The sequence below is a fragment of the Suillus plorans genome (genome assembly GCF_016647745.1).
Source record: "Suillus plorans strain S12 chromosome Unknown HD556scaffold_59, whole genome shotgun sequence".
Lineage (NCBI taxonomy): Eukaryota > Fungi > Basidiomycota > Agaricomycetes > Boletales > Suillaceae > Suillus > Suillus plorans.
The window spans coordinates 109,064-133,186 of NW_024537443.1; the positions used below are offsets into that span (position 1 = coordinate 109,064).

The 24,123-nt window shown below is 47.1% G+C and overlaps 10 protein-coding genes and 1 non-coding gene across 11 annotated transcripts; 7 read left to right on the top strand and 4 right to left on the bottom strand.

The window, feature by feature from the left end:
• Nucleotides 1–298: 298 nt before the first annotated feature.
• On the bottom strand, nucleotides 299–1,818 carry HD556DRAFT_1397896 (uncharacterized protein). The gene is made up of 4 exons (XM_041303743.1): nucleotides 1,459–1,818; nucleotides 1,324–1,395; nucleotides 1,029–1,264; nucleotides 299–977 (listed from the first exon to the last, which is right to left on the bottom strand). The coding sequence occupies exons 1-4, from the start codon at nucleotides 1,640–1,642 to the stop codon at nucleotides 696–698; spliced, it is 774 nt and encodes a 257-aa protein (XP_041156461.1). The 5' UTR covers nucleotides 1,643–1,818; the 3' UTR covers nucleotides 299–695.
• Nucleotides 1,819–5,021, top strand: HD556DRAFT_1397903 (nucleotide-binding domain-containing protein). Its single transcript, XM_041303744.1, has 14 exons — nucleotides 1,819–2,458; nucleotides 2,514–2,607; nucleotides 2,663–2,837; nucleotides 2,906–3,027; nucleotides 3,077–3,183; nucleotides 3,243–3,281; nucleotides 3,334–3,402; nucleotides 3,456–3,485; nucleotides 3,542–3,832; nucleotides 3,885–3,981; nucleotides 4,029–4,078; nucleotides 4,134–4,244; nucleotides 4,301–4,599; nucleotides 4,651–5,021. Exons 1-14 carry the CDS (start codon nucleotides 1,991–1,993, stop codon nucleotides 4,682–4,684), a joined length of 1,986 nt encoding a protein of 661 aa, XP_041156462.1. The 5' UTR covers nucleotides 1,819–1,990; the 3' UTR covers nucleotides 4,685–5,021.
• Nucleotides 5,022–5,099: 78 nt separating this feature from the next.
• Nucleotides 5,100–7,605, bottom strand: HD556DRAFT_1397916 (Pre-mRNA cleavage complex II protein Clp1-domain-containing protein). Its single transcript, XM_041303745.1, has 10 exons — nucleotides 7,458–7,605; nucleotides 7,290–7,409; nucleotides 7,106–7,219; nucleotides 6,759–7,043; nucleotides 6,461–6,707; nucleotides 6,291–6,401; nucleotides 6,144–6,244; nucleotides 5,893–6,091; nucleotides 5,632–5,833; nucleotides 5,100–5,541 (listed from the first exon to the last, which is right to left on the bottom strand). Exons 2-10 carry the CDS (start codon nucleotides 7,401–7,403, stop codon nucleotides 5,436–5,438), a joined length of 1,479 nt encoding a protein of 492 aa, XP_041156463.1. The 5' UTR covers nucleotides 7,404–7,409; nucleotides 7,458–7,605; the 3' UTR covers nucleotides 5,100–5,435.
• A 352-nt stretch (nucleotides 7,606–7,957) lies between these two features.
• Nucleotides 7,958–10,331, top strand: HD556DRAFT_1447008 (major facilitator superfamily domain-containing protein; the record flags this gene model as incomplete). Its single annotated transcript, XM_041307185.1, has 16 exons — nucleotides 7,958–8,103; nucleotides 8,157–8,194; nucleotides 8,250–8,259; nucleotides 8,310–8,363; nucleotides 8,420–8,545; nucleotides 8,600–8,781; nucleotides 8,828–8,915; nucleotides 8,970–9,020; nucleotides 9,080–9,202; nucleotides 9,256–9,315; nucleotides 9,372–9,387; nucleotides 9,442–9,532; nucleotides 9,584–9,748; nucleotides 9,824–9,892; nucleotides 9,949–10,036; nucleotides 10,103–10,331. 16 exons carry the CDS (start codon nucleotides 7,958–7,960, stop codon nucleotides 10,329–10,331), a joined length of 1,536 nt encoding a protein of 511 aa, XP_041156464.1.
• A 126-nt stretch (nucleotides 10,332–10,457) lies between these two features.
• HD556DRAFT_781934 (P-loop containing nucleoside triphosphate hydrolase protein) lies at nucleotides 10,458–13,828 on the bottom strand. Its single transcript, XM_041311616.1, has 15 exons — nucleotides 13,437–13,828; nucleotides 13,288–13,388; nucleotides 12,985–13,237; nucleotides 12,828–12,925; nucleotides 12,648–12,780; nucleotides 12,541–12,598; nucleotides 12,231–12,490; nucleotides 11,948–12,176; nucleotides 11,676–11,899; nucleotides 11,461–11,628; nucleotides 11,278–11,408; nucleotides 11,133–11,223; nucleotides 11,003–11,082; nucleotides 10,797–10,953; nucleotides 10,458–10,746 (listed from the first exon to the last, which is right to left on the bottom strand). Exons 1-15 carry the CDS (start codon nucleotides 13,767–13,769, stop codon nucleotides 10,585–10,587), a joined length of 2,478 nt encoding a protein of 825 aa, XP_041156465.1. The 5' UTR covers nucleotides 13,770–13,828; the 3' UTR covers nucleotides 10,458–10,584.
• Nucleotides 13,829–15,319: 1,491 nt separating this feature from the next.
• HD556DRAFT_t94 lies at nucleotides 15,320–15,401 on the top strand. Its single transcript has one exon. It is a non-coding gene; the product is annotated as a tRNA-Ser (tRNA).
• A 47-nt stretch (nucleotides 15,402–15,448) lies between these two features.
• Nucleotides 15,449–16,523, top strand: HD556DRAFT_1397950 (uncharacterized protein). The gene is made up of 3 exons (XM_041303746.1): nucleotides 15,449–15,787; nucleotides 15,839–16,110; nucleotides 16,175–16,523. Exons 2-3 carry the CDS (start codon nucleotides 15,855–15,857, stop codon nucleotides 16,393–16,395), a joined length of 477 nt encoding a protein of 158 aa, XP_041156466.1. The 5' UTR covers nucleotides 15,449–15,787; nucleotides 15,839–15,854; the 3' UTR covers nucleotides 16,396–16,523.
• A 190-nt stretch (nucleotides 16,524–16,713) lies between these two features.
• HD556DRAFT_1529477 (uncharacterized protein) lies at nucleotides 16,714–17,966 on the top strand (the record flags this gene model as incomplete). Its single annotated transcript, XM_041309409.1, has 5 exons — nucleotides 16,714–16,881; nucleotides 16,961–17,137; nucleotides 17,184–17,291; nucleotides 17,351–17,516; nucleotides 17,574–17,966. 5 exons carry the CDS (start codon nucleotides 16,714–16,716, stop codon nucleotides 17,753–17,755), a joined length of 801 nt encoding a protein of 266 aa, XP_041156467.1. The 3' UTR covers nucleotides 17,756–17,966.
• Nucleotides 17,967–19,175, bottom strand: HD556DRAFT_1529478 (uncharacterized protein). The gene is made up of 3 exons (XM_041309410.1): nucleotides 18,712–19,175; nucleotides 18,402–18,649; nucleotides 17,967–18,346 (listed from the first exon to the last, which is right to left on the bottom strand). Exons 1-3 carry the CDS (start codon nucleotides 19,128–19,130, stop codon nucleotides 18,189–18,191), a joined length of 825 nt encoding a protein of 274 aa, XP_041156468.1. The 5' UTR covers nucleotides 19,131–19,175; the 3' UTR covers nucleotides 17,967–18,188.
• Nucleotides 19,176–19,214: 39 nt separating this feature from the next.
• On the top strand, nucleotides 19,215–21,533 carry HD556DRAFT_1447013 (uncharacterized protein; the record flags this gene model as incomplete). Its single annotated transcript, XM_041307186.1, has 7 exons — nucleotides 19,215–19,642; nucleotides 19,698–19,969; nucleotides 20,031–20,192; nucleotides 20,738–20,766; nucleotides 20,829–20,856; nucleotides 20,916–21,084; nucleotides 21,137–21,533. 7 exons carry the CDS (start codon nucleotides 19,215–19,217, stop codon nucleotides 21,531–21,533), a joined length of 1,485 nt encoding a protein of 494 aa, XP_041156469.1.
• A 316-nt stretch (nucleotides 21,534–21,849) lies between these two features.
• Nucleotides 21,850–24,122, top strand: HD556DRAFT_782379 (uncharacterized protein). Its single transcript, XM_041311618.1, has 4 exons — nucleotides 21,850–22,357; nucleotides 22,413–22,573; nucleotides 22,628–23,390; nucleotides 23,452–24,122. Exons 1-4 carry the CDS (start codon nucleotides 21,940–21,942, stop codon nucleotides 23,862–23,864), a joined length of 1,755 nt encoding a protein of 584 aa, XP_041156470.1. The 5' UTR covers nucleotides 21,850–21,939; the 3' UTR covers nucleotides 23,865–24,122.
• Nucleotide 24,123: the final 1 nt, after the last annotated feature.

Consider the following 24,123-nt stretch of genomic DNA (forward strand, 5'->3'; position numbering starts at 1 on the left):
GCACGGGCGAAGTGATCTTGTCAAACGATTGAATTAGGCTTCTAAGTACTCCTGGAGTCAGCATGGAGCCGTGCTCACGTTTTAAATGCAAAAAATCGCATATCGGCCCCTATTGATAGGCTCGTCGGTTGATATCGCTGGATTGACTGGTAAGGCGGCTTCGAGAATGTTGTCAGGTTCCGTCTTGTCCGTGACATCATGGACAACAAAAGTCCTCGGTGTCGAGAGTATACTACGATACTTTGCGGTTCCACGCGAACTTGAAGTGTCTGGACCCGTCAACACGGGAATGTGATCTGTCGAGGAAAGGAACACATTATCACAATAAAATTACGGCGAGTCGTAGTCACTGAGCGCTGAGCAGTGGATGCAGTGTTCAATGCCACGATAGCTTTAGTGTATGATTTTGCTTAGAAATTGGGGCTCATAATAGGCCTGAATTCGAACACGTGTTTGAAGACAACGATTGTACTTGAAATGCAATACATGCTAGGAAATTAATTGTAAGAGACGGCGGAACGAAAGTAGTACGAGAGCGTACAGACACGTATGATAAGGGAATTCTACTATGCGATGACCAATAATGACAACAATAACAATACAACGCATGACGTGAGGCAGCGAACTACAATGAAAGTCGCCTGCAAAACGAAACAGGAGCACTTACTAAACAGCATTGTGTAAGTCGAAGAAAATCATGAGTTGAGCATGTAAACAACAAGACTTACCGAACACAGCCAGCGACGAAATTTGTATTTCCTGACCTCCACATTATCTGCCGGTTGAATGTCGAAATCATCGTTATAGAAGATGATCAACTGGAAGATGGTTCTCATTGTATACTGATCGACGATAGGATTCCAGAAGGGGGGGCAAGTTCCTACTTCAGCGACCTGGATGGTGGCACTGGGGGGGATCTGGTTAAGATGCTCTTGCCGGGACGCTTGTACTGCAAGATTACGACCATGTCCACTTGTCTGTATAGAAACTTTAAGATCAAGAAAAGAAATAGAAATTGAGTGACTCACGGTTTTCTGAAGTGGAGCGTAGTTGTCTCGATCACGAGGTACCACGTGGTTTTGTCTTGCCAGTCGAATATTGGCGAACATGGCCTGGTTCCGCTGCATGATTGCTTGGATCTGTTCCAAGGTTTCAGCGGAATTCCTTTGCATGTCATCCAAGTTTCTTCGAATGTCATCCACGTTTCCTCGAATGTCATCCAAGGTAGCTAGAATGTCGCCCGGCCCAATTGCTCTACTTGCATCTAAGATTGGGATTAATAAACAATGTGTTGCCCCTGAAACAAGGAGAGAATTCACTCACGAATTGCACGCAACATATGTGCGCGGTTTCTGACACCTTCCATATGAGCATCGGTGAGCTCCGGAACAGCATCTGAATTGACAGAGATGCAAATGTTTATCACACGAGCTTGAACTAAGATGTTGTTGGACTTACTAAAACGCCTGAGGATGGTTAATTCCTTTACCGTCATCTCTGCACTGTGTGCAGCATTCTCATCAAGAGGATCCCCAGCAGCCTTGGATTCATTGATTCTCAGATGCTCTACAACGGGGATATGCAGCAAATCGGGAAACTTGGTTGCAAGAGAGTGAATGGCAATGGGATATGCGGCGGCCATTTAACAACAGAGGCGTGCAAATCTAAAGAACAATGTGAAGTGAAAGGACAAAGTGCGCGACGGTTTAAAAGTTCTAACGGAGTTTTAAATCTTGCAGAGACAACAGGCTTTACACAGAACGTTGAACGTTGAGGCCTTGAGAGGGACTGGTGATGCTCAGGTGTGAATATGACGTATGCGAGCCTCGAGGCTTGCTATGAATAACTTGTTATGTACATGATATCGGTTACTACATATGTAATTACCTCTCATTACCACCGTCACCAACTCAGGTTCAAACCACTGCCCCTGCCTACACAGGCTGAGTCCTGACCTAGTGGGTATTTCGAGAACGACGTTCGCCCTAAAATGTACCAACTCATTCGGGTCTGCAAGCCAAGCAGGGCTAACCTCGTTCATTTACGGATTGGATTACGTCCACCTCTTCTCAGACCCCTTCCGAGTCGGCTACTGGCAACAAGTGCATTGGAACCACCAAAACCCTCAAGTTCAAGGCCACAGATACCAACTGAGCCTCTTCCAAGGCCGCGTCTGGTTAATCGTATCCTACTGGTAGCAAAATATACCGGACTTGCGGCCCTCTCTTCGACATTTGGGATTCTGTTACTAGGCGCAGGGATATTCATTCATGACGCTTTTACTTATACGAACAAGGATGTCCACCGTGTACCGGTGTTACCTCTCGCACTTCATCCGGAGCAGGGGGGGCCAAAGAACCTCCCAATCGTAAGAGCACTCGTGGATGACGTAGAGGATGATGAAGCAAAGAAACTTTTGGATAAACCGAAGTTGGTGATTGTAGGAGGAGGCTGGGGGGTAATGAGTGAATTTTCATGCACCGGTACTATCGCTGACATAGACATTCTACCAGGCTATTTCAGTCTTGCAAACACTATCTCCTGGTGACTGGCACGTAACCGTCGTATCGCCAGAAACCTTCACTACATTTACCCCACTTTTACCTTGTAAGTGCTAAATTGACATTTTACAAGTTTAGCTGAACCTGCTCATGATATATAGCGGCTGCGGTCGGTACAGTCCAAGTTCGTACTTTGGTTGAGCCCCTACGCAAGATCGTAGCGCGTCTTCGCGGCCACTTCGTAGACGCCAAGGCTGTTGACCTTGTGATGTCTGAGCGGTTATTGGAACTTGAAACGCTGACCTCGACTGGTAATCCCCAAAATGTTTATCTTCCGTGAGTAGCCACTGTCGAACTCTGTCGAAACCCTCATGTTACTTTACGTCATTAATGGCCATTTATAGCTATGATAAACTAATCATTGCATGCGGGTCAACTTCCAGTACACACGGCATCCAGGGTCTAAAACACTGTTTCCAACTCAAGACTATATCAGATGCGCAAGCCATCCGACGACGAATCCTCGGTAAGATCTTCGCGATTGACGCCTCTATCATTCATTTGTGACTTTTCAGACAATTTCGAAACGGCCAGTCTTCCTATCACAACCCCTGAAGAACGCAAGCGTTTGTTGTCATTCGTTGTTTGCGGAGGTGGCCCCACGGGCGTTGAGACAGCAGCTGTACGTCTATCTCTATCAAAATATGTCCATATACGATAAAATGGAATTTACTCATGCAGGAAATATACGATTTCTGTCAAGAAGACATCGTAAACTACGTATATTTTTCAGTCATTCTATCTTTATTTGTACCTGACTCGTGCTGTATAGTACCCCAAGATATGCCGCGAAGAAGTCTCGATTCATGTAATCCAGTCGCGCGAGCATATTCTCAATACGGTGCGTGAAACCTCTTAAGAATAATTAAAGTGTGAACCTCACTTTGAGCGCAGTATTCGGAAGCCATCTCAAAGTATGTCGAGGTATGGATGACTTATCGAGAGTGCTTCAAGGTATTCTAACCGAACAACTGCATCAGGAAAAGTTCCGTCGTGATAGCGTCGACCTAGTAACTTCTGCTAGGGTCAGTGCCGTCCACCCTGATCACGTCATATACACTGTACGGGCTCCGGATGGGACAATAACTACTCATGAGATCCCGACAAACTTTGTCCTGTGGTCGACTGGCATTGCAATGAACCCCTTTACTCGTCGTGTCTCCGCCTTATTGCCCAATCAAGTACACAAGAAAGCGATCGAAGTCGATGCCCATCTTCGTGTAAAAGGTGCGCCGTTGGGCGATGTGTATGCCATTGGAGATTGTGCAACTGTGCGTCTATTTTATACTATCTCCTGCTTGGCGTGGACTTCATGGCATATAGATTGAGACGTCCGTCGTGAGCCACTTGCTGGAGTTGGTTGATGAGGCCGACAAGAACAAAGATGGCAAGATCGACTTTAATGAATTTGATTTTATGGGTATGTTGGTGGGCTTCTTCGGAAAACATTGTTTTGACGACTAGTAGTTGCAAGGATCAAACACCGGATTCCGATGGCTGAGTCGCAGTTGCAGAAGGTCAGTTTTCGTGCATGTTCTCAGAAGGCCTTATTGAATCCATCCTTTCACTCAGGTCCGAACTTTGTTCGATTTGTATGACTCAGACGCAGACAACAGTCTCTCTTTAAACGAACTGTGTAAACTGTTGGAAGAAATCGGAAATAAGATAACATCACTTCCTGCCGTAGGTGCTCAGCGTCATATCATGATTGCCCTGACTTTGGTACTGTCCTGATCTAGACTGCTCAAGTGGCTTCTCAGCAAGGAAAATATCTTGGCAAGAAGCTAAATCAGTTAGCGAAGAAACGAGAAGTCCTCGAGGTGAATGGCATACATGACCTGGACGAGGCTGTATCCAAGACATTTCGCTATACTCATCTCGGCAGTCTCGCGTATATTGGCAATGCCGCAGTCTTCGATTTGGGCAATCTGTCATTCATGGGTGGCCTCGCTGCCATGTACGCGTGGCGAAGCATTTACTGGAGCGAGCAGGTCTCGGCCAGGACACGATTTCTCTTAATGATAGATTGGATCATTCGGTACGGGCTTTGCATTCTTTTTCATGCCGATGTTGATGGTTGTATTCGCAGTGGCGTATGGGGTCGGGACTTGTCCAGGCTTTGATTTGCATTATCAACGATATATCATCCTTCATCCTATTCATTCATTCTCATTACTCAATTCTTCTCTCCACAATGTGTACTGTGTACGCATCATTTCATTGGACTCTTATGTAAAACAAACCATCAGGGTATGGTAATCGTGTTCATTTTTGCCAATCACCATGACCTTGGAATGACTGTCTTGCCGACAAGCGATCCTTGGCTAGGTGGAGTCGTCATCTTTCTGTTGAGAGCTCAACATTTGGTAAGTAGTACCGAATAAACACGGGAAGTGTACGGTACAGCGAGGGCAAAAGAAACCTGAACCATGCAGCAAAGTTGTTCGGGTCTTCAAATCCAGGCCTCAGGTTCGACTACGTGTTGCTAGTGTAACAATCTGTGAAGTTGAAGTGAAGTCACCTTTTGTCGTGACAAAAGCGGGTGAAGCTTAGTTACTACTAGCAAAGCATCTAGTAACTGATGTTTGAATAGGTCGTCAAACCTTGTACTCGCAATCCTCTAGTCTGAAATCAGAACTATAGAGATTGTGAGAAACCATATTCATCGTTCAACTCTTTATCGCGGAAGGAACCATGTGAAGTACAATTGCGCTTAAGCAATGGAGTAAAAGCTGTGCCTTGCCAACTCCCTCACAGATCTAGGGCATCTTAGACGTGCCGAAGCCTTGAGTTCACTCAGTCATTTGTCTGGTCAAGGACTCCAGGTACAAGAATCCTCGAAGAATGATCCCATGAAATTGTCTTTATTCGACTCTATTCCTGCCAATCAAAGGAGCCCACAAGGGCTGTCTTACCGACAAGTGATCCTTGGTTAGGCGCGAGTATCGTCATTTTCCGGTTGGGAGCATCGATGCTGGTACTAAAATGAACAAGGCAAGAGTGAGCAAAGAACGCTATAGCAATTACAAAAGAAAGAAAGAACTACGCAATGAAGTGCAAGAAGACGTACACAACGAGGAAACCAACCACAGTCAGGTCCAAAATTTCTTCGTCATAGCGCTCGGACTCATCCGGGTTGAAGGGCGCAAGCAAGGCGAGGATGGAATTAAGTAGGCCCGAGCTGCTGGATGCAGGATCAACAAGCACGGGCTGCATCTCCGACAACATGCGTGCAGCACCAATAGGCAATGCGGAAGAAGGAGCCATGTTCTCTACGGCGAGCAGTCTCGAAGATCAGCCACGTGTTGATGTGTGCAGAAACTTTGCCTACCAGCACCGATGCGATATATTGTCAAATCTCCAAACTTGATGACACATGAGGATGGTGAAAGGACGAGGTCTGCCACCGCTTCGCCTCCAACAATTGCGGAGGTTATGCCAGGGGGTGGGTCTATTTTTTGGCCATACATGTAAGTGTGCAACTGATACTTGTGCACGCGTTCCCGATAACCATGGTCCAATTCAACGACCTGGTCGGGTGTTGTGAGGCACAAATCGAATAGGATCGATAAGAGCACATACTCCTCCTGACTTCGGTATCTTGACCACTGTAAACCGATTGCCAAACAGCCGTTGCATTTCAACGGTCAATTTTTCGTGTCCGACCACGAGAATTACATTGACTATCATGGAGTCAGATAAAGTACCAATGCATTCAACAAATCGCACTTCTGAAAGCATCAACACATGCTTTTATGAGAGTATGCCTGTTGTCTGGCGCGCTGCCAGAACTCGATGCAAAAGACGATGGAGTGTCGACAATTAAACCCGACACGCGAGCTAAGGATCCACGAATCATTGATTGTCGTGCGCTTGAAACAGAAGCTAATTCTCCGCACCCTCCAGGTCATCATCATCCCTTTGTCTGATATTTTCTCCCAGATTTCGGATAAGTCGATCTAGTAGAACTGGGTTCCGTTTAGTTTCTGAATGCCCATACCAATAGCTTAGCGGTATCAACGCATTCGAAGAGAGGGCAGTAGGAGCTGATGTAGCAGCAGAGCCAAGAGGATTGGCGGGTGATGCTGTAGCTATAGGGCTGCGAATTGGAGCGGCCGAGATTGCTCCAGGAACTGCCCAACCACCCTGACTGGTGATTCAGCACAATAAAGATAGATCCGCCTCCCGCATGCTCACCTCACTCGGATCGACGTTTACCAACACAGGGGACCAGTTCTGCCCTGCTCTAACAGTATAATTTGTCAGAATTTTGCATACTGTTGTCTTTCCCGAGTTCTCAGGACCGAGAACAAGGACTCTTGGTGGCTCTGCATTGGCATTGGCATCATCATCTGAAGCGGGAGATCCATGCACGACACGGAGTGCTCTGACACGCATCTGCTCGAACGCAATGTGCACATTCGCATATGCCGCCATAGGGGTTTCCTCAGATACATATTCGGTGGAAGGGCGGCCTGTAATGTACTGAACGAAATAGATCAGCAACACAAGTTGTGAGTAACGATAGAAGGTGTAGCACTTATCTCCAAGGTACAACCTTGCCAGGTGAAAACTGCGGCCCTGCATTCGGTCCCGAAAAGATATGTTTTGCCTTCTGCGAGTTCAGCACCGAAGACCTCTGCCTGTCCATGAGCCAGCTGAGGAGTGGGTTCAGAAGGTGTGGGGCTGCCTGGGATGAATTTGCCTCGTGGTTGTGTACCAACGTACCTTGATTGCGAGGGAGGTATCAGGGTCGAGCTCGAACCTATACTCTGTCTCCGGCTCAAGAACCCACTGTTTCATGTCAGGCTGCGTTCCATCAGAATGTGAATCAGACATCATAGACCGCTAAGTGATGTCTCAACACAGAAAGTGGTAAAATTCAAAGATTCTGACGGAACGAGATTGAATGCGGTCTCCTTCGCAGCTTCGTGAGCTCAGATCAATCTGCGTTGTTCTCCAACACACGCGGCGACGACGTATTCGCGGAAGGTTCTGATTGCGACGGATGGAAGTGAAGGGCAAAGAAGCAAAGCAGCCTGCGGTGAGCTTGCTAATTAATTTCGTTAGTTTTTGAACTAAACTCAAAGTTTTCAATGGGATTGTTTGGTCAAGTCAAGCATCTTCCTGTCTTCGAGTTCTTTTCATAATTCTATTCTCAAACCGAGCTTGAAACCCGACGTGTCCAAGCTGCCGATGTCAACGGATGGTACCCTCCGCCGGCATTCACTAACTAAGTTAGTCACTCTAATCGCCTTACTACGTGATCTCCTCAACTGGATCAGCGCCCACGCTTCACTGACTGATCAAAAATGCCGTAAAGGCGCGGCAGAGCCTACAACTTATAAAGTGTAGGCTCACCCCCTTCTTTCGCTGTTCCCAATCAGCTAGCAACCATGGACTCAGCCAGCGAAGATTCCGAGAAAAAGGAGGCCCATATACATGCTTCTAGTACCGTACACGGCTACGATGTCGACGTCGGTGCTCAGCTGATTGCTGAGACGGACAGTTCCCTAACTCCTCGGGAGGCCTCTCGCCTGAGGTATGTTGTTTTAAACAGTATCACGTAGACCTTCCATTCATAGGTTCTCATAGAGCCAAGATTGATTGGCATGTTATACCACTCATGTGCAGTAAGTCTTTGAGATCCTCGAAGCTGCTGTTCGGTTGACCAAGACGCATTGACAGTCATGTACTTGTGAGCGTCCTATCACCAATTGCTATGTTTCTTCTCAACGGTCTCTATAGAATCACGTTCATGGATAAAACCACTCTGGGAGAGGCAGCGGTGCTGGGCATAATGTGCGTGTTGGCCACATGTTGTTATGTTTGCATGCACTAACCTCTCGCTATGTCAGGGATGGTGCACATCTCACTGAAAATCAGTACAACTGGCTTGGCACAATATTTTATCTGAGCTACCTCGTTTTTCAATACCCTCAGAACTTGGCGTTGCAGCGCTTCCCTGTTGGAAAATGGATGAGGTGCGCTAAGAGTCATTCGCATCCAACACGTTCCTTACTCTGATGGGCATTCAGCATCAATATCTTTTTGTGGGCCGTGGTCCTGCTATGTCATGCTGCTTGCAAATCTTTCGGATCATTGTTTGCGGTGCGCTTCTTGCTGGGGATGTGTGAAGGTGCTATTACCCCCGGCTTCATGATTGTCACATCCATGTTCTATACTCATGCCGAGCAAACGAGGCGTGTCGGTTATTGGTGTAAGCTCTGATTCATTTCTTCATTCTCTCTCTCATTCTCTCTCAGTTTTGATGAACGGTTTTGCTGTGATCATTTTGGGGTTCATTAGTTTTGGTCTCCTTCACACGCATACAGCCTTCATGCCCTGGCAATGGTGAGTCACACGATCTTACATGATGCGGGGGCGTTACCTTACTGATCGCACAAGGCTCATGATTATCACTGGAACCATTACATTGATCACCTCTGTGCTCTTCTGGTGTGTACAAATCATGATGATCATGCAGATTTCTCATCCATCCCTTTCGATTCGATAAGGTTCTTCTTCCCTGATTCGCCCACAACTGCATGGTTCTTAACTCCAGAAGAGAGAGTTGCGGCGATTCGCAGAATTCAAGTGAATCAAAGTGGCGTAGAGAACAAACGTTTCAAGAAAGAACAGTGAGTTTTAATATCCTTGTTCGCGACGCATCACGTCATTCTCTTTTCGGCAGGTTCCTCGAAACTGTCAAGGACCCAAAGACGTGGTTAATGGCATTCTTTGCAGGGTCTGCGTACGTCTTTGAACCATCATATATACGCGTATCTAAGCATTCACGCGTTTTGTCAGAAACATCGTGAACTCTGTAAGAAGTTGTTCAATAATTTGAGTTCTCATACTAAATACGGATGCATATCAGCTCACCAATCAACGCCAATTGATTGTCTCACAATTCGGGTTCAATAGTATCCAGACAACTCTTCTTGGCTGTGTTGATGGTGCGGTCGAAAGTGCGTCTCTCTTTGTGTTATACGATACCTTTTTCACCTTCCCCTACGTAGTTCTCACCATTTGGCTGGGAGTCACGGTTCTTGTTTCACAACCATCCATCGGCAGGTCATATGCTGGTGTACTAATGTACATTCCTGCGATACTTGGCTCGATACTAGTTAGCACGCTTCCGTTCTCTAACAAAATAGGTTTACTATTCTCATACTGGATTTCAAGTACGTTCCATAATTTCATCCGAGAAGCGCCTCGAGGCGTAAAGCACTGACGGACCTTTTCATCTCATTGTCCAGTCTTTGCGATTGCACCATTTCCTATCTTCCTTGGTTGGGTTAGTTCGATAACATCCGGACACACGAAACGTATGGGTCATTTATTTTTACACCATTTAGTCACAGGCTTAATAATGTCTGCACAGGGATTACCACCAATGGCATCGTCCTGTGCTCGTATGCGGTTGGCAATGCCGTCAGTCAGTTTATGTGGAAGGTACAATATCAACCTAGGTGCGTAACGAACTCGTTATTATCAGGCACCACCGATCATGACGGGTCACGTTAAATTTAATGTAGGAACCACATTCCATGGGCTGTGATCACTTCATGCAATTTTGCTGCCGGTATCGCGTTGGTGGTTCTTCGTTTCATGTTCGCCAGTGAGAACAGGAAACGAGAACAAGAAACCCCCGACAAGCATGATGCGGTGTACATACTAGACGAATCGGGTGCGGAGAGGAAGGTGGACAAAGCCTTCCTTGATCTCACGGACAAACAAAACCGCGACTTCCGCTATGTTCTGTAGGTGTTGCCTTGGCAGTTATGCTTGATTCCTCCCAGAAACTTCTCCTCGGATTTCCGGTTCTTCCTCATATTTTGACGCAGTTTATATAATAATTTTCATATTCTCTATAACTTGCTTGTCCACCCCTGTATTGTTTGGTACGTTTGCTGTAATTTTGGGGTTTTGGGGGATGTTATGATATATTACTTGTACAAAATAAAGGTGTCCTGTGTGCGATGGATGATCCTATCTGGTACAACAACTGCGGAGTTGATCAAAGAAACGATGAAACCTTCGTCGGCCGACGGACAGCCGCCGAGTTTCCTTCCAGATGCTTATATGCAATGCGAAAATCAGGGACTACCTTTTTCGACGTCAGTGACCTCCTTGAATCTTTCTTCATAGCGATCGGCCTTCCAAAGAAGTCCACAGGCGGCTAGTTGACGAATTCAGCAGATGATCTACACAATACAGATCTATCCTAACCTTGTCTGCAATGTCCACTTTCTCGGAAGTGCGTGCTCGTTTGTTTTCAGGGCCTGGCTCAGATGAGGCATCCATGCGGCGCAGTTCATTGTTGCCTTCTATGACTTCTATGGGCTCAGGAGCTTCGTTGACATATGCCGTGACATCCTTCCTTGATCTAATGGTCAAGTGAGCGATGCAGATCCCAAATGAACAGATAGACAAACGTTTTGAAAAAGTTGGTTTTTGCTTGTTCCTTTCCTTTCTCCACTGCGTCTGCTTGTTTTGCGACGAGTGCGGCGTCAATCTTGGGTCGAGTGAGAAAGGTCATTTCATATTCATGCAAAAGTCACAAACCTCAATGGCGACCAACTGTCGTACAGCATACCGAGAGACCGCGATATCTTCGGCGCGCTTGCCGTCGTAGGTAACAAAAACGTCGATTGGACTGCGCGGAACAAATTATGTCAGTGGGCAGGGGGATGCATCGTGCAGAACTCACGGATCAAGTCTATACACATTTTGGCCATCCTCAGCCTTCTCTTGCACAAAGCGAAGTTCAAAAGACACCATAATCTCCACCAAACGCGAGAGCAAAGCTTTTTCCTGTGGCTTTATCACTTGACTGTTGACCTGAGAAATATACATTTTGAGATGACAAGCAAGTGTGGCAAGATCCACTCACCGGTCGCAAAGGAGGGGAAATTATACGATTGATAAATGGTGCAAATTCGAGTGGCAAGACTTGACCTGTAACAAGGTGTCTGTTGGCCCCTGCAGTCCGACCAGTTGAGCGGATACCGTTTGCTAACGATTTATAAATTTCTTCGTTTGCGCGCGTCAGCTGCAAGTTCTACTAGGAGTAAATATCTTGCAACCACACAAAAAGTAAACGCTTACATCCCAGTCCGAACTATCTCGTTCTACCCGTTTTTCCCCTCGCTCTCGGAATAGCGGATGGAAAGGAACCAGGAAATATGACAGGTATGTATGCAGCGCGAAGTCACCGTCTGTATACATGACCGATGAAAAGGAGTCGAAGGTCGTCAACCACTCGCCAGCCTTCTCGTAGTGGTTCAAGTTTGCGTCGTGTCGGCGACAATTGATATAATGCGCAAAACAGCCTACACTCGGGTAAAAAAATGAATGGATGTCGTAGATGTTGCACTGACCATTCGCTATACTTGCAGGATTGTTCAATCCTTCAATTGTATGACTTAGGCGGTTCACATAACGTGCCTCTTCTTCTTCGCCCATGCCAAGCTCCTTGACACGTTTTCGGGATAAGGGCGCAAATATCTCGTTGATTACTGAAGTCGCGGTAGTGTCCCCCTCCTTCATGCCCACTGTAGCACGGCGAATGAGAGGTTCAGTCACCTCATCATTGCGAGACTTGATGAACTATGAAGATTGAGAATGTTATAAGTGTAGTGTGCACATCAAGTAAGTACACACCTGCAGAGTATTGAGACAGCCTCTGAGATCGCCTTTGGCCACGCCGACCAAGGTACTCAGAGCCCTGGTATCAGCGCGCAATCCCTCCAACTCGCAAATCTCGCGGAGACGCTTGACAATATGACTATCAGCAAGTCTCGTATACCGAATTTGCTGGGCGTGAGGACGGAGTTTGGAAAGGGCATTCGCATTTTGGTCATTACAGATGCATATTATTGGGCGAAGGAGTGGACGCTTGTCTTTCTGGTCGCTCTTCTTCCCTACCAAGACAAGTTTGAGAGAGTGTCATCATTGCCAGTGGAAAAATCACGTTTGTTCTTTGGCTTGTCAAAGGTGAGCGAAACCAGCTTGTTCACAAATCCACTTGCCTAAATTGCATCAGTGACCACGGGCAGGATCATTATTCATAACACATACATTATCCCCGCCTCCAGTGGCCCCATCTATCTCATCGATGATGAGCAACACAGGTTTTACACTCCCGACTGCAGACCCTGATTCCAGCGCCGGTCGTATTCGCTCGTCGATGACCTGTACAGAACGCGCATCACTGTGCGGAATGAGCATTGGACCAAAAATTCTGTTGGAGAAGCAGACCTCGCGTTTATCTCCATTACTTCATACCCGGCCTGCTTCGCGACAACATGAGCTAATGTCGTCTTACCAAGCCCAGGGGGACCGGATATTAGCAGTAGCTGTTAAAGGTCATGAATAAACAAATGTGCCCATTCTGTTGCATTATATGAACTATTACCTTTTCTCGTGGACGGTGGTATTCATCGTCAGGGTTATAGTTCTCATCATCTTCCCGCAGCCTCTTCTTGCTCTTCTTCCTACCGAATACACACCAGTCCCATTGCTTTACCCAAGCCATTGTTTCGCGAGCAACACGCTCATTACCTAATAGTTCTGTGAATTTTCGAGGGCGATATCGATCAACCCAGAGTGTATCCTCTGGCACTGGAATTGAGGGCTTGTGTGACTCAGACGCTCTGGTGGTGGTTTTCCTGCCAAAACATATGAGGTCGTGTTCCAAATGGAATCAAAAGAGACATACGAAAAGGACAACTTCGAAGCAGTAGCAGCCGATAGCTCATCCCTGAGTCTGTGTATAGGGACATCTAATAGGTTGCTTAATCGAGTTGGAGCAGAAGAAGTCTGAACACGATAAGCATAGAACAGGAAATGAATGCATTGGTATCTTGCCTTCTGTGTTGTGCCTACGTACGGCTTTCGCCTTATATGTATTGCATTCCCGTCATATGTCGTAGCACGAAGCGGAGCACGTATGTGCGTAGGGATAAATGATCTGGAGGATGAAGACACGGTGTTGCGGGAACTCTGTGGCTCATCTATGCCTTTAAGCTCCTGCGCTCGTTCTTCTGGCTGTGCATGACTAGTTGGGGCGATACACAATCCGCCCAAAAGGCCATTCGATAGGAAGACGGAGGAGAGCCCATCTGTGGTGGATGAGGAGCCTAGCAACGAGGCCGATGGCCCGAGCCCAAGCAGTCCAGTAGCTACAAATGTATCTGCCATGACAGTCAGTTATGTGACTTTGAGCCGTACAGTCGCGTCAAAACACGCGTCAGTCACCGTGGGAAGCGCGCGCGACGCGTCTGACTCTCTGTGGCAGCATGACAAACCATCTGGACGTTCCTTCTGATTTTCTCACAGAATCCACTCAAAGTCGGATCATCCAGGCCTTAGATTTAGTTTAACTGGCAAACCAACTCAGGTTATATGTCGAGGTTCTGTCTAAGTATAGTATGTGAACCGTTTTCACAAAGTACATCAAGTACTGTTATTTAAACATTCACTGACAGCACGGGCCCAGCTCGTAGATACTGCCAGAATGCATTGTCTGTGTCGTTATTTGCAACATACGACACACTGTGTTCTACAGCCTGGGGCTATATGTAACCTGAGGCTATCGAGTGGCAGCAGCAAGGCTCGCGAGACGCTCTGAGACTTGCATATCCGGACCCACGAGTCCCACGACCTTGGTGCGTCACTTTCGCTGTCGATCGAGTCGGATCGACCATGCCCACTTCTGCAGTACAAGCTCTCTGTTCAGCACTAGTTGATCCTTAGCGCTTAATAGTGCAATCATGTTAGCATCTATCGTGCCGACACTTCCGATCACTCATCAAATACAAAGTACAGGTCCTTGATGGTCAAAAGAACGATCGTCAGTCTTTATTAAAGACCTTATTCGAATATTTGAAAACGATCGGATCTGATGCTTGAACTTCGCTCAGAGTCCCCATGTCCTTACTCCCATCTTCTCCTACCACTCGTTCTGTCCGCCACCCAACCCATGTTCCATTCTTGTTATTCCTTCATCGCACCATCATGGCCGGTAGCTGGAAAGGCCAATCTATCATACTTGAAGGTTGGTCACTCCATATAACCTAGTATCTCGCCCTACCTACACTCCTCTACAGTCATCAACGCCAAGAAATGTCGAATTTAGTCCCTTCTGAGCGCATGCCCGCTGTCATTTACATCTCTTCGAGATTGACCGTCAAAGTCCTATCATCAGACGAATCTGTAGCGTGTGGCGAGACCATGTCCCTGTAAAATCCCACGTAGACTTTCAAACGCAATTTCACGATTCATTCTCTGTTTGTAGAACACTCTATGCATGACAAAAATTATCATTGGTCATGTGGGCATCCAAGTTCGAGCTCGGTGGAATGCTAGGCAATGGAGAAGTCATCGAATAACTACTAGTTGGGATGAGCTCTTCGGTGAGTAACCTGTTTGCCATTAATATTCATGCACAACTCCATGCCGCTAATCGTGTAGAATAGAGTAGATGCACCCAAACCGATCGACATCTTTTTGGTAACGCGAGTACCACCGTGACATGACGCCTGGGAACCATGTTCAATCAATTAATATGGCGTGCTTGGATTTGTGCATGCCGGTGGTGAATGATTTCATCCGGCCTGCGTTTACCAGCAATTGAGCTGGAGCATGTGTAACAAGATAATAAATGTCGTTTGCAATATGCCTGATGCCACGATAGCAAGAAACTGAAAATATCATGTGCTCGTGTATGCAAGCAAACTGGTTTATGTTAAGGCGCTATGGCCGAGTGGTTATGGCGACAGATTAGAAATCTGTTTCGGTTTCCGAGCGCAGGTTCAAATCCTGCTGGCGTCGTACATTTTTTCCTTGTCCCGAGACACAGAGATTCCGTAATGAACAATACTATCTCATATCCGCTATGTGTCTTCCTCGAGAGTCGCGAAGAAAGACTATCTCCCGATCATTGTTTCTATCGCATCGTCGAAGAGACTATTCAAAATGTCATACATTGCCCGACCGTCTTGCACTATATGGTGAGGAGCACACTCGAAAATTTGAACGAAGTTGTGGAGGAGCAAAGGGTTCAGGAGATCACCCAATATCTACAAACTACCTGCCCCACAGTTTCTGGCAGTGACTCCCCTGCAATGAATTCAACATTCGTCGACGTGCGTGCATACTCGGCCTGTCAAGGTGGCAAAGATCCAAAGAGCAGGAAGCTTGCCCGAAAACACATATAGGTAACTTCACCTTTGCATTGTTGCTCGTTGCCAAATATACCATCTCTGTAGGCTCCTCACTGTCTTCATGAAGCTTTGCTTGATACGTGGGCTCATCGCTGTGGTCAAACTTGCATTCACTTCACAGGACGTTGATGTGAAGTATCAGGCCCATGGTTCTCCATGCTCGCTAGCCAATTTCCTCTTGCAATGGAATGGTTGGCTTGAGTTTGACGCTGGTGAACCTGTCCATCGCGAGAGATTGCCATACCGCAAATTGCGCTCTATAGTATTTTCAGACATTTCTGAGTTGTCTCCAAGTCATGGTCACATCCGGATAACAGGTATGCGTGGAAATTTCAATGAAAGGCATTGACATCATCAGCTGTGACCTTTGGACTATTCCAGATAATTTTTTCAATATTGAACTAATGGCTGCTGGAAATTGGACGACCATTCCACCAGTGTGGCTTACGCCCTACAATGAGTCCCAGCCACATTGCCTACGCATGTGGGATTCCCCGCCAACAGAAGGTCGCCCTGCAACAATAGAGACGACACCATGGAAATCAGATACTTGCAGATCAGATCGTGGATGGATTTACAGGGCGAAACAAGTGGAAGACTAGGGTTTGGAGCTCTCCGAGTTATCTGGCGCAAGGTCTTAATGTAGGAATGTTAGGAAACTCAATTCTGACATTTGGACTGCCATCTATATATCTACAATATACAAGCGGTCCGTTCACCTTCGGACGTTTTGAATTCTACCGTGAATTAGAATAAGATATCATCGGGCCTGTACGCTACGTTCTCCGTTGTATTTTTCTCTTCGTTCTCTGTTGCAAACAGCGCTTCGAGTGTCTCGGCGACATCACGCTCTCGAAAGTCCGGTCTGCATCAGCATTCTTCATTGCAGATTCGTCGAGGTTCAGATTCCTCAGAGGAGAATGGCATTGCCTGCCTCGCATCACATTCTCTTTCAATCCAGCACGCTCAAGCTGGACCGTAAATCGCAGTTTCTAACATATGTCGGAATATCTGGAGCGCTCGCTGGTGGTGCTCAGTGGAGCCTCAAAGGGGCTCAAGTAGAGCGCGCACATGGTGTCGACGTAAATGTGCGCATGAACTTGAAGTTACGCTTAGGTATAGTTATTTTTCTTGTTGTGAAAATTGTTCTGAACTTCTTGAACGAAGCGAAACTTTGAGGCTGAATTCGATTTTTCTGCATCACAACCACTGCCATTTCGCCTTATCAGATACCTTCACAACGATTCAGAGCTTCACGGGCGCAGCGATACCACGAGCACATACTACGTCAAGAAGCGTCAGCCGAGCACGAAGTCCATGCGCGAGGGACACTTCACGCGATATGTGCTGTATAAATATCCGGGATAGAGACTCCTTACTTCCTCCTCAGTGCCTCCCCGGATCCTTGTGGTCCTCCCTAGATACTTCGTACCTCCAATCCGACCTCGCAAAATCCTCATCAACATCACTGTTCCGCTTCATCGAGCCTCTGGATAGGGTCTATGGCGTGTCTCCCAGATGCAGAGCCTCTGCTCTCTCCACCTTCGACACTTTTAGTCGCTAAGTCCGTTTTTATTGCTTTACACTACTACATCCACCACCAGGCTGCCCATCCACCCTACACCTGGCACTCAGCCAATATCTACCGGACTCGGGTACCGCTTCATTGGCAGCTACAGTGACTCAACTCGACACTTGGACAGGCACTCGGAATCCGACGTCAGTGAGTCAATTGAAGTTCTTTCCATGCTTGCTCTGATGTCCGTATCACTCGCAACAGTTTTGCGCTGCCTCGATTCATGGGTCGTTGCATACAACTATGTGCCGTTCACCCGCCATACCACTCACAAGTCAGCTTCCGCCTTCCCACAAACCTCGACAACACCATCAACTTCCTCTGCCTGCTACATGTTCTCGTCTTCGATGGTGCAAACCAGCGGTAGTGCCGACGTTACCGACTAAGAGCAGGACCCAAGCGGAGCCCTAGGGGAGGGAACGGGAGGGATATGCGAGAGGTGGTGTGGCGGGCAGGGCGAGGACCAGCGGATACCCTACTATACCATCTAATATCAACAATTCACAGCGATACCCATCGATAACTCATTCAGTACTATTAGATCTGTATTGATACCATTTTCTGGATGATTTTCGAGCGCATATATTCAACTAAACAGAACGAAAACTTATCGATACACCAAATTTTTCGAAAGACATCGAAAGACAGCGAGAAGATCGACCAGGCAACTGATTGTGGACAAGAAGTGTAATCAGGGCTCCACAACCAGTTGCCTGGCAGAATTGAAACTCGTACAAACTATTCGCCACAAAGCTTTTGAATTTGATCGAGATAGTCCTAGGATGCCTTCAAAAGTATCCTGGTTTTACATCCAGAAACTCATTTTCCAAAGCAAGTACATTCGGATACATCCCAGACACGCTCGAGGTGCTGGTGTTTAGTGTGCTTACGGTACGGTCCCATGCTTGTGATCACGTCTCGCTGAAACACAGACCAGTCACCCGCAGCAAGCTTTCGCAAGACAGGTGAGTTGACTGCTACATAGAGAGCAGAATTAACAAATGAATGACTTAATCAAACCCGTGTCCTTACCTGGAACCTCGAGATATCCTCCTTCATCGTTGAGAAACAGGATGGACCACAGTTTTCGATCCTTTGCACTTCTGAAATTTTTGAAAAGGTGACCACACCCTGATACGAAGACGTCTGTGGGCTGTGTGAATGGTGTACTACATCTCCCATTCCCGTGAATGGAGTCAGATTTCTTGATGCCATATGTCAGCCAGGAAGCGATAGTAAACTCGCGCAGGAGGATGACTTTCAAGAGAAACGTAAGAAGGCTATAAGGCAGTAGTACCATTTAAGCCAAATGCAAACAGATTCAATAGGCACGTAGACTCACAGCCAGCGACCATCTGGACTCTTTTTGCTTCCCCACTGATTGATCAAATCCTGACCAAGATATATGTGCTCCCTACCCGCCACCTTCTCAGCAACATCGGGACCATCATGAAGGAGCCCGCCACCAATGGCTGCTGATTTACTGCCAACAATCACTGGACAGTTGTTCCGAAGAAGGTCTCGAATTTCGTCCATCCTTGTCAGCTGCGATTCTGGTGTAGGATTGTCTACGAGAGTGGATCTTGCCATGTACTCCAGAATGTCATCATTGTGATGAAGAAAACCTCGACGAGTTTCGTCGACGAGCTGATAAAATTTATGGTTTGGGAGAAGGCGACCTCCACCATCTTCAAGAAAGACGTAGAGAGATGTGTCGGCACTGTAAGGAGGAGGGTTGCATGCAGATGAGTTTGCAGTCATGATAGTCAAATTTTGGTATTCACATTCAGGGGCTACTAACCAACTTACATGTTTAGGGGTCTCGTCACTTGAACGTGACCTATCATGACTATCTCATATCCGCTATGTGTCTTCCTCGAGAGTCGCGAAGAAAGACTATCTCCTGATCATTGTTTCTATCGCGTCGTTGAGGAGACTATTCAAAATGTCATACATTGCCCGACCGTCTTGCACTATATGGTGAGGAGCACACTCGAAAATTTGAACGAAGTTGTGGAGGAGCAAAGGGTTCAGGAGATCACCCAATATCTACAAACTACCTGCCCCACAGTTTCTGGCAGTGACTCCCCCGCAATGAATTCAACATTCATCAATGTACGTGCATACACAGCCTGTCAAGGTGGCAAAGATCCAAGGAGCAGGAGGCTTGCCCGAAAACACATATATATTCAGAAGCGCTTGGTTGACGACTGGGTGAACTTAGCTTCAACCAATGGCACGATGGATTCCTATCTTTTCGAGCGAGAATTTCGGTAAGTAGCTTGACCTTTAGATTTTTGCTTGTTGCTAAATATGCCATCTCTGTAGGCTCCTCACTACCTTCATGAAGCTTTGCTTGATACGTGGGCTCATTGCTGTGGTCAGACTTGCGTTCACTTCACAGGACGTTGATGTGAAGTATGAGGCTCATGGTTCTCCATGCTTGCTGACCAATTTCCTCTTACAATGGAATGGTTGGCTTGAGTTTGACGCTGGTAAATCTGTTCATCGCGAGAAATTGCCATACCGCAAATTGCACTCTATAGTGTTTTCAGACAATTCTGAATTGTCTCTGAATCGTGGTTACGTGCGGATAAAAGGTATGTGTGGAATTTTAACAAAAGGTATTGACATGCATCAGTGACCTTTGGACTATTTCAGGTGATTGGTCCTACTTGAATATTCGATTGACGGCTGGAGATTGGACAGCCATTCCACCAGTGTGTCCTATGCTCTACAATGAGCTCCAGCCGCACTGTCTACGGATGTGGAATTCTCCACCAGATCCCAACCCTGCAAAAATAGAGACGATGCCATGGACAGGTGATTACAGATCAGGCTAGATGTGCCGAAACAAGTGGAAGAGAAGTTATCGTGTCCATATTTGTGATCCGGGGGATGATTACCGTAGTACCTGAATCTCATTGACAAGTATCTCCGTTCGACTACAACCTGAGCGCTGAATACGCGAGGCCTAGGACACTTGAGCCTAGCGACAGGTATCACGATGCAGGGGCGCCGCCAGTGCCTTGCAATCTTTTGCGGTCGTATAGGCCTTGACGTGGCACAGTATCCGTGCCTTGCAGTCTGACTTGTTTTTGTCATTTTAGAAAGTGATGATTGACTCGCACAAAATCAATGTGCGATCCTGCTTGGATGATACTACCAACAAATCACCCTCCTCTCACGACTCCACATTGACATTGCAGCGCAATGATCTACACACTCTTCTTTGCGACATTGTTGTCTCCACTTAAGGGAGCACTAATAAGATGGGGGGCAAACTTCACTCCCAAAGTTCAACTTGTTCCAGAATTGCCCTTGGTCGACGATTTACAACACGTCTCTCTAGCCTCGGTCGTTGGTAGGTGTGCTGCGACGAGTCAACACAGAAGAAGTATGTGCAAATTTACACGAGGGTGCTTGGACGCTAACTATCCGTGCTTCCTTGTTTCCTAGGGAATTGACGGGTTGTACAAAGGAATTCGTGAGTCCTTCGAGCATTCCGAATCATTCTCTCAATAATTATCTTCCTCCGTGACGCAGTCCCTACCCTCGGTTTCATGTTATTCTGGGAGCAAATGTCTATCCCGTCCATTGTGGTAATTGGATGTCTTCATTTCGGGGTGTACGACCAGAGTACTGTTCTCATAGTTGCTATCGCTTCTCTCGTCAAAATCATCGCAACCGTGATCGAGGTTGTCTTTGTCAATCGGTGCGTTCTATTGGGCAATCGTTCATTTCCGTGGGCTGAAAAGGCATAAAAGGGCTGTAACAACTCGGGAAGACATCTCTTCATTCTCCTTACGACGAGCGCTTGATGCATTGCTCTCTCCGACTGAAAGAAAGCACCCTTATCGCATATTTAGCATCCCGGGCTTGCTTGCGACCTGCACTTTATGGGTTTTGTATATCGTAGGCACAATTGGAGCACGTCACTTTCTATTCGTCAAACAATTTCCGGAGAACTTTGGGAACTGGGAGGACATGAGGCCCCACATTCCTCTCTTGGTTGGGGCCGTGATTTTCTCGTTCGCGCTTAATGCTCTGGTGCTCACTCCACTGGAAGTTATGATGGTTCGATTGTCTATCCAAGCCAAGGCGACTCAAGTTGTACTTCTTCTGGATACACCACCGGTTGAAACTAGCGGGCCTGTCAGGTAAACCCTCTCATTCACGTTTTCCGGGGCCATCTTAACATCCGTCATTGCCCCTCAGACTATGGACTGATAAAGATGGATATACCGGAATTATCAGTTGCGCGAGGCTGATCATTGAGGAGGAAGGTTGGGGTGGTGGTGGACAGCTTTCCGTGGTATACTCTTTATTTGAGTTTTTGCAGAGTATAGAAATATTCCTGCACTTAATAATTTGGCTTGACGTTTGTTGACAATATGATACCGACGGCACACAAAGTCCAGCAGTAGACCCTATACTTAGCCACGAGGCAGAATCCGAGATATCGATACGAATCAGCAACAAGTAGCTCCACAAGCTCTCAAAGGACTTGCAATTCGTGCGTGGGCTTTGGTTGTGACCACTACGTTCTTTTCCTACCAAATCCTATGCTATGGTTCCCTCAATTGATGAAGTCGAGGAATACTTTCAGTCTCTCGAACGCTTTCTGACAGATTCTCTGGTGGTCGCCTCGCCTGCTCTTCCAAACATTCGAGAGGCCGTTCACCGTCTTTGGGTTGATATCTCTCGCTTTGGGCCACCTGGTCTTTCTTCATTCCCTGACATCCATGTCCCCGGTCTTGGGGCATTTGAAGTTCCTCCACCCCCGCCTCCGCCTCCACCCCCGAGGACTCTCGTAGAGAAGGCTGGTGATTGGATCATAGAAAATCCATGGAAGAGCTCTAGCATAGCAGTAACAGCTTTTGTTGGAGCTGGCCTACTTGCTGGCTACACTACCTTCCATATGACGCACGCCCATAAGAGAAGAGTTCGCTCTACTACTGTCACTCCCGAGAAACGGCAGGTTGTCGGTAAGCACTTCTACCACTCGCTTGGATTGTCTTTCCATTGCTGATATCTTCCTAGTCGTGTTGGGTGGTGATCACCCACTTGGCCTCCCTCTTATCATTGAACTTGAGCAGAAGGGATACATCGTTATCACTAGCGTCTCCACACCGGAAGCTGTTAGTAGCATTGAAAGCAAAGGACATGGTTATGTCCGAGCTCTTGTCCTTGACCCTAATGAGGTGTGCAACTATTGAACACTGCTTAACAAGTTCATATAACCGAAGATCATTTAGCCTGGCACCATCCCAATCTTCCTTCGGTCGCTCGCATCTACTTTATCCAGACGGTTCCCAATTACAGCCGCTGGTGACCCATATGCAACCACCCCTTATCATCCCCTTCTGCATTCCATAATATCTCTACTCACACTGCCGGTTCCATCCATTCATACGGTACCAACCCCCATTGAACAGCTATCTTTACGAAGTACATATCTTCCGCATCTTCTCTCCACACACTTTGCTCCTCTCCAGGCACTTCAAGCACTCCTACCATTACTCCGCTCGGATGCCCAGCGCGCGTACGGACGCAAGTCCATCATTGTGTGTCTCCCTGCTGCTGATGCACGTGTTGGACTTCCTTTCGGTGGAGTCAGTGCCATGAGCGCAGCGGCCACTCTTCGTGCGTTGGACGTGTTACGCCGTGAGGTTGCTGTTGGACAAGGCATGAGCTCCATCCGTATCGTTGCTGTTGATGTAGGTGCCGTTGGCGAAACCCCCGTTTCCAGCCTTGAAAATTCACACGCAATGGACGACTGGACTCCCTCAGAGAAAGCAACATACGGTCAAGCATTCGCTGCGCTCGGAGAAACTAGCATGGGACAGTCTCGCAGACCGGAGGACATTTCTGTCCTGGTAAATAACATAGTTGGTGTCGTCAGTGCCGGAACAAAGACCAAGATGGCGAGTAAAACGATCTGCGGTATCCGCGTTGGTTTTGGATATGAGAAGATTAGAGATTGGATTCGTGGCGACCGATTTGCTGTTGGTGCCGGTGGTTCGTTGTTTTTCCGTCTTTTTTACGCATATATGAGAGCTAACAATTGTTGTCCATACAGCAGGGACATACATGTTTGCGTCATTCCTCCCTGGCATGTTGCTAGATGGATTGCTGAGTCTACCTCACATATTGGTTGGTGTTCGTAATCGGCTCTTGCCTGTGCCTCCTGCACAGCCACGCACAGTCCCAAAGGTGGCTCGTAACATTCCCTCTTCTACCGCGGTTTCTGTAGTTCTTCCATCATCTTCCTTGACAGTGAGCAGAACACACTCTGCTCCACGTCCGTCACCTCCAGAGACAGCTGCACCTGCGCTCGAGCAGACTGAGCCTCTTTCCGAGCCTGAAGATATAAGTGAACTTGGAACAAGCTCGGAGGTTGATTTCGAGAGTAATTCTGGGTATGGCGATGCATCTACAGTGGAAAGTAGCTGGGTGAGCTTGGGATCTCGTGGGTCCACTGATGAGGTTTAGGTCTCGCAAAAGGCTGACTGCTTTGCGTGTTGCTATTCTATTGATTGACAAGGATTCTGATCACTGATACTTTGCTTGTGCGCTTTATGTATATTCTGTGTTGAACAAATATTACTCGTGCTCAGCACGTTGCAATTTGTAACCCATTTTCCTGCGGACACTCCTTTGCTCTGAAATTTAAAAACGTGATACTTAGCTTGATCATTGTCTACTGGGAGTCTAATCTAAATATGGATGGCGGCTGCTCGGGAAGATGGCC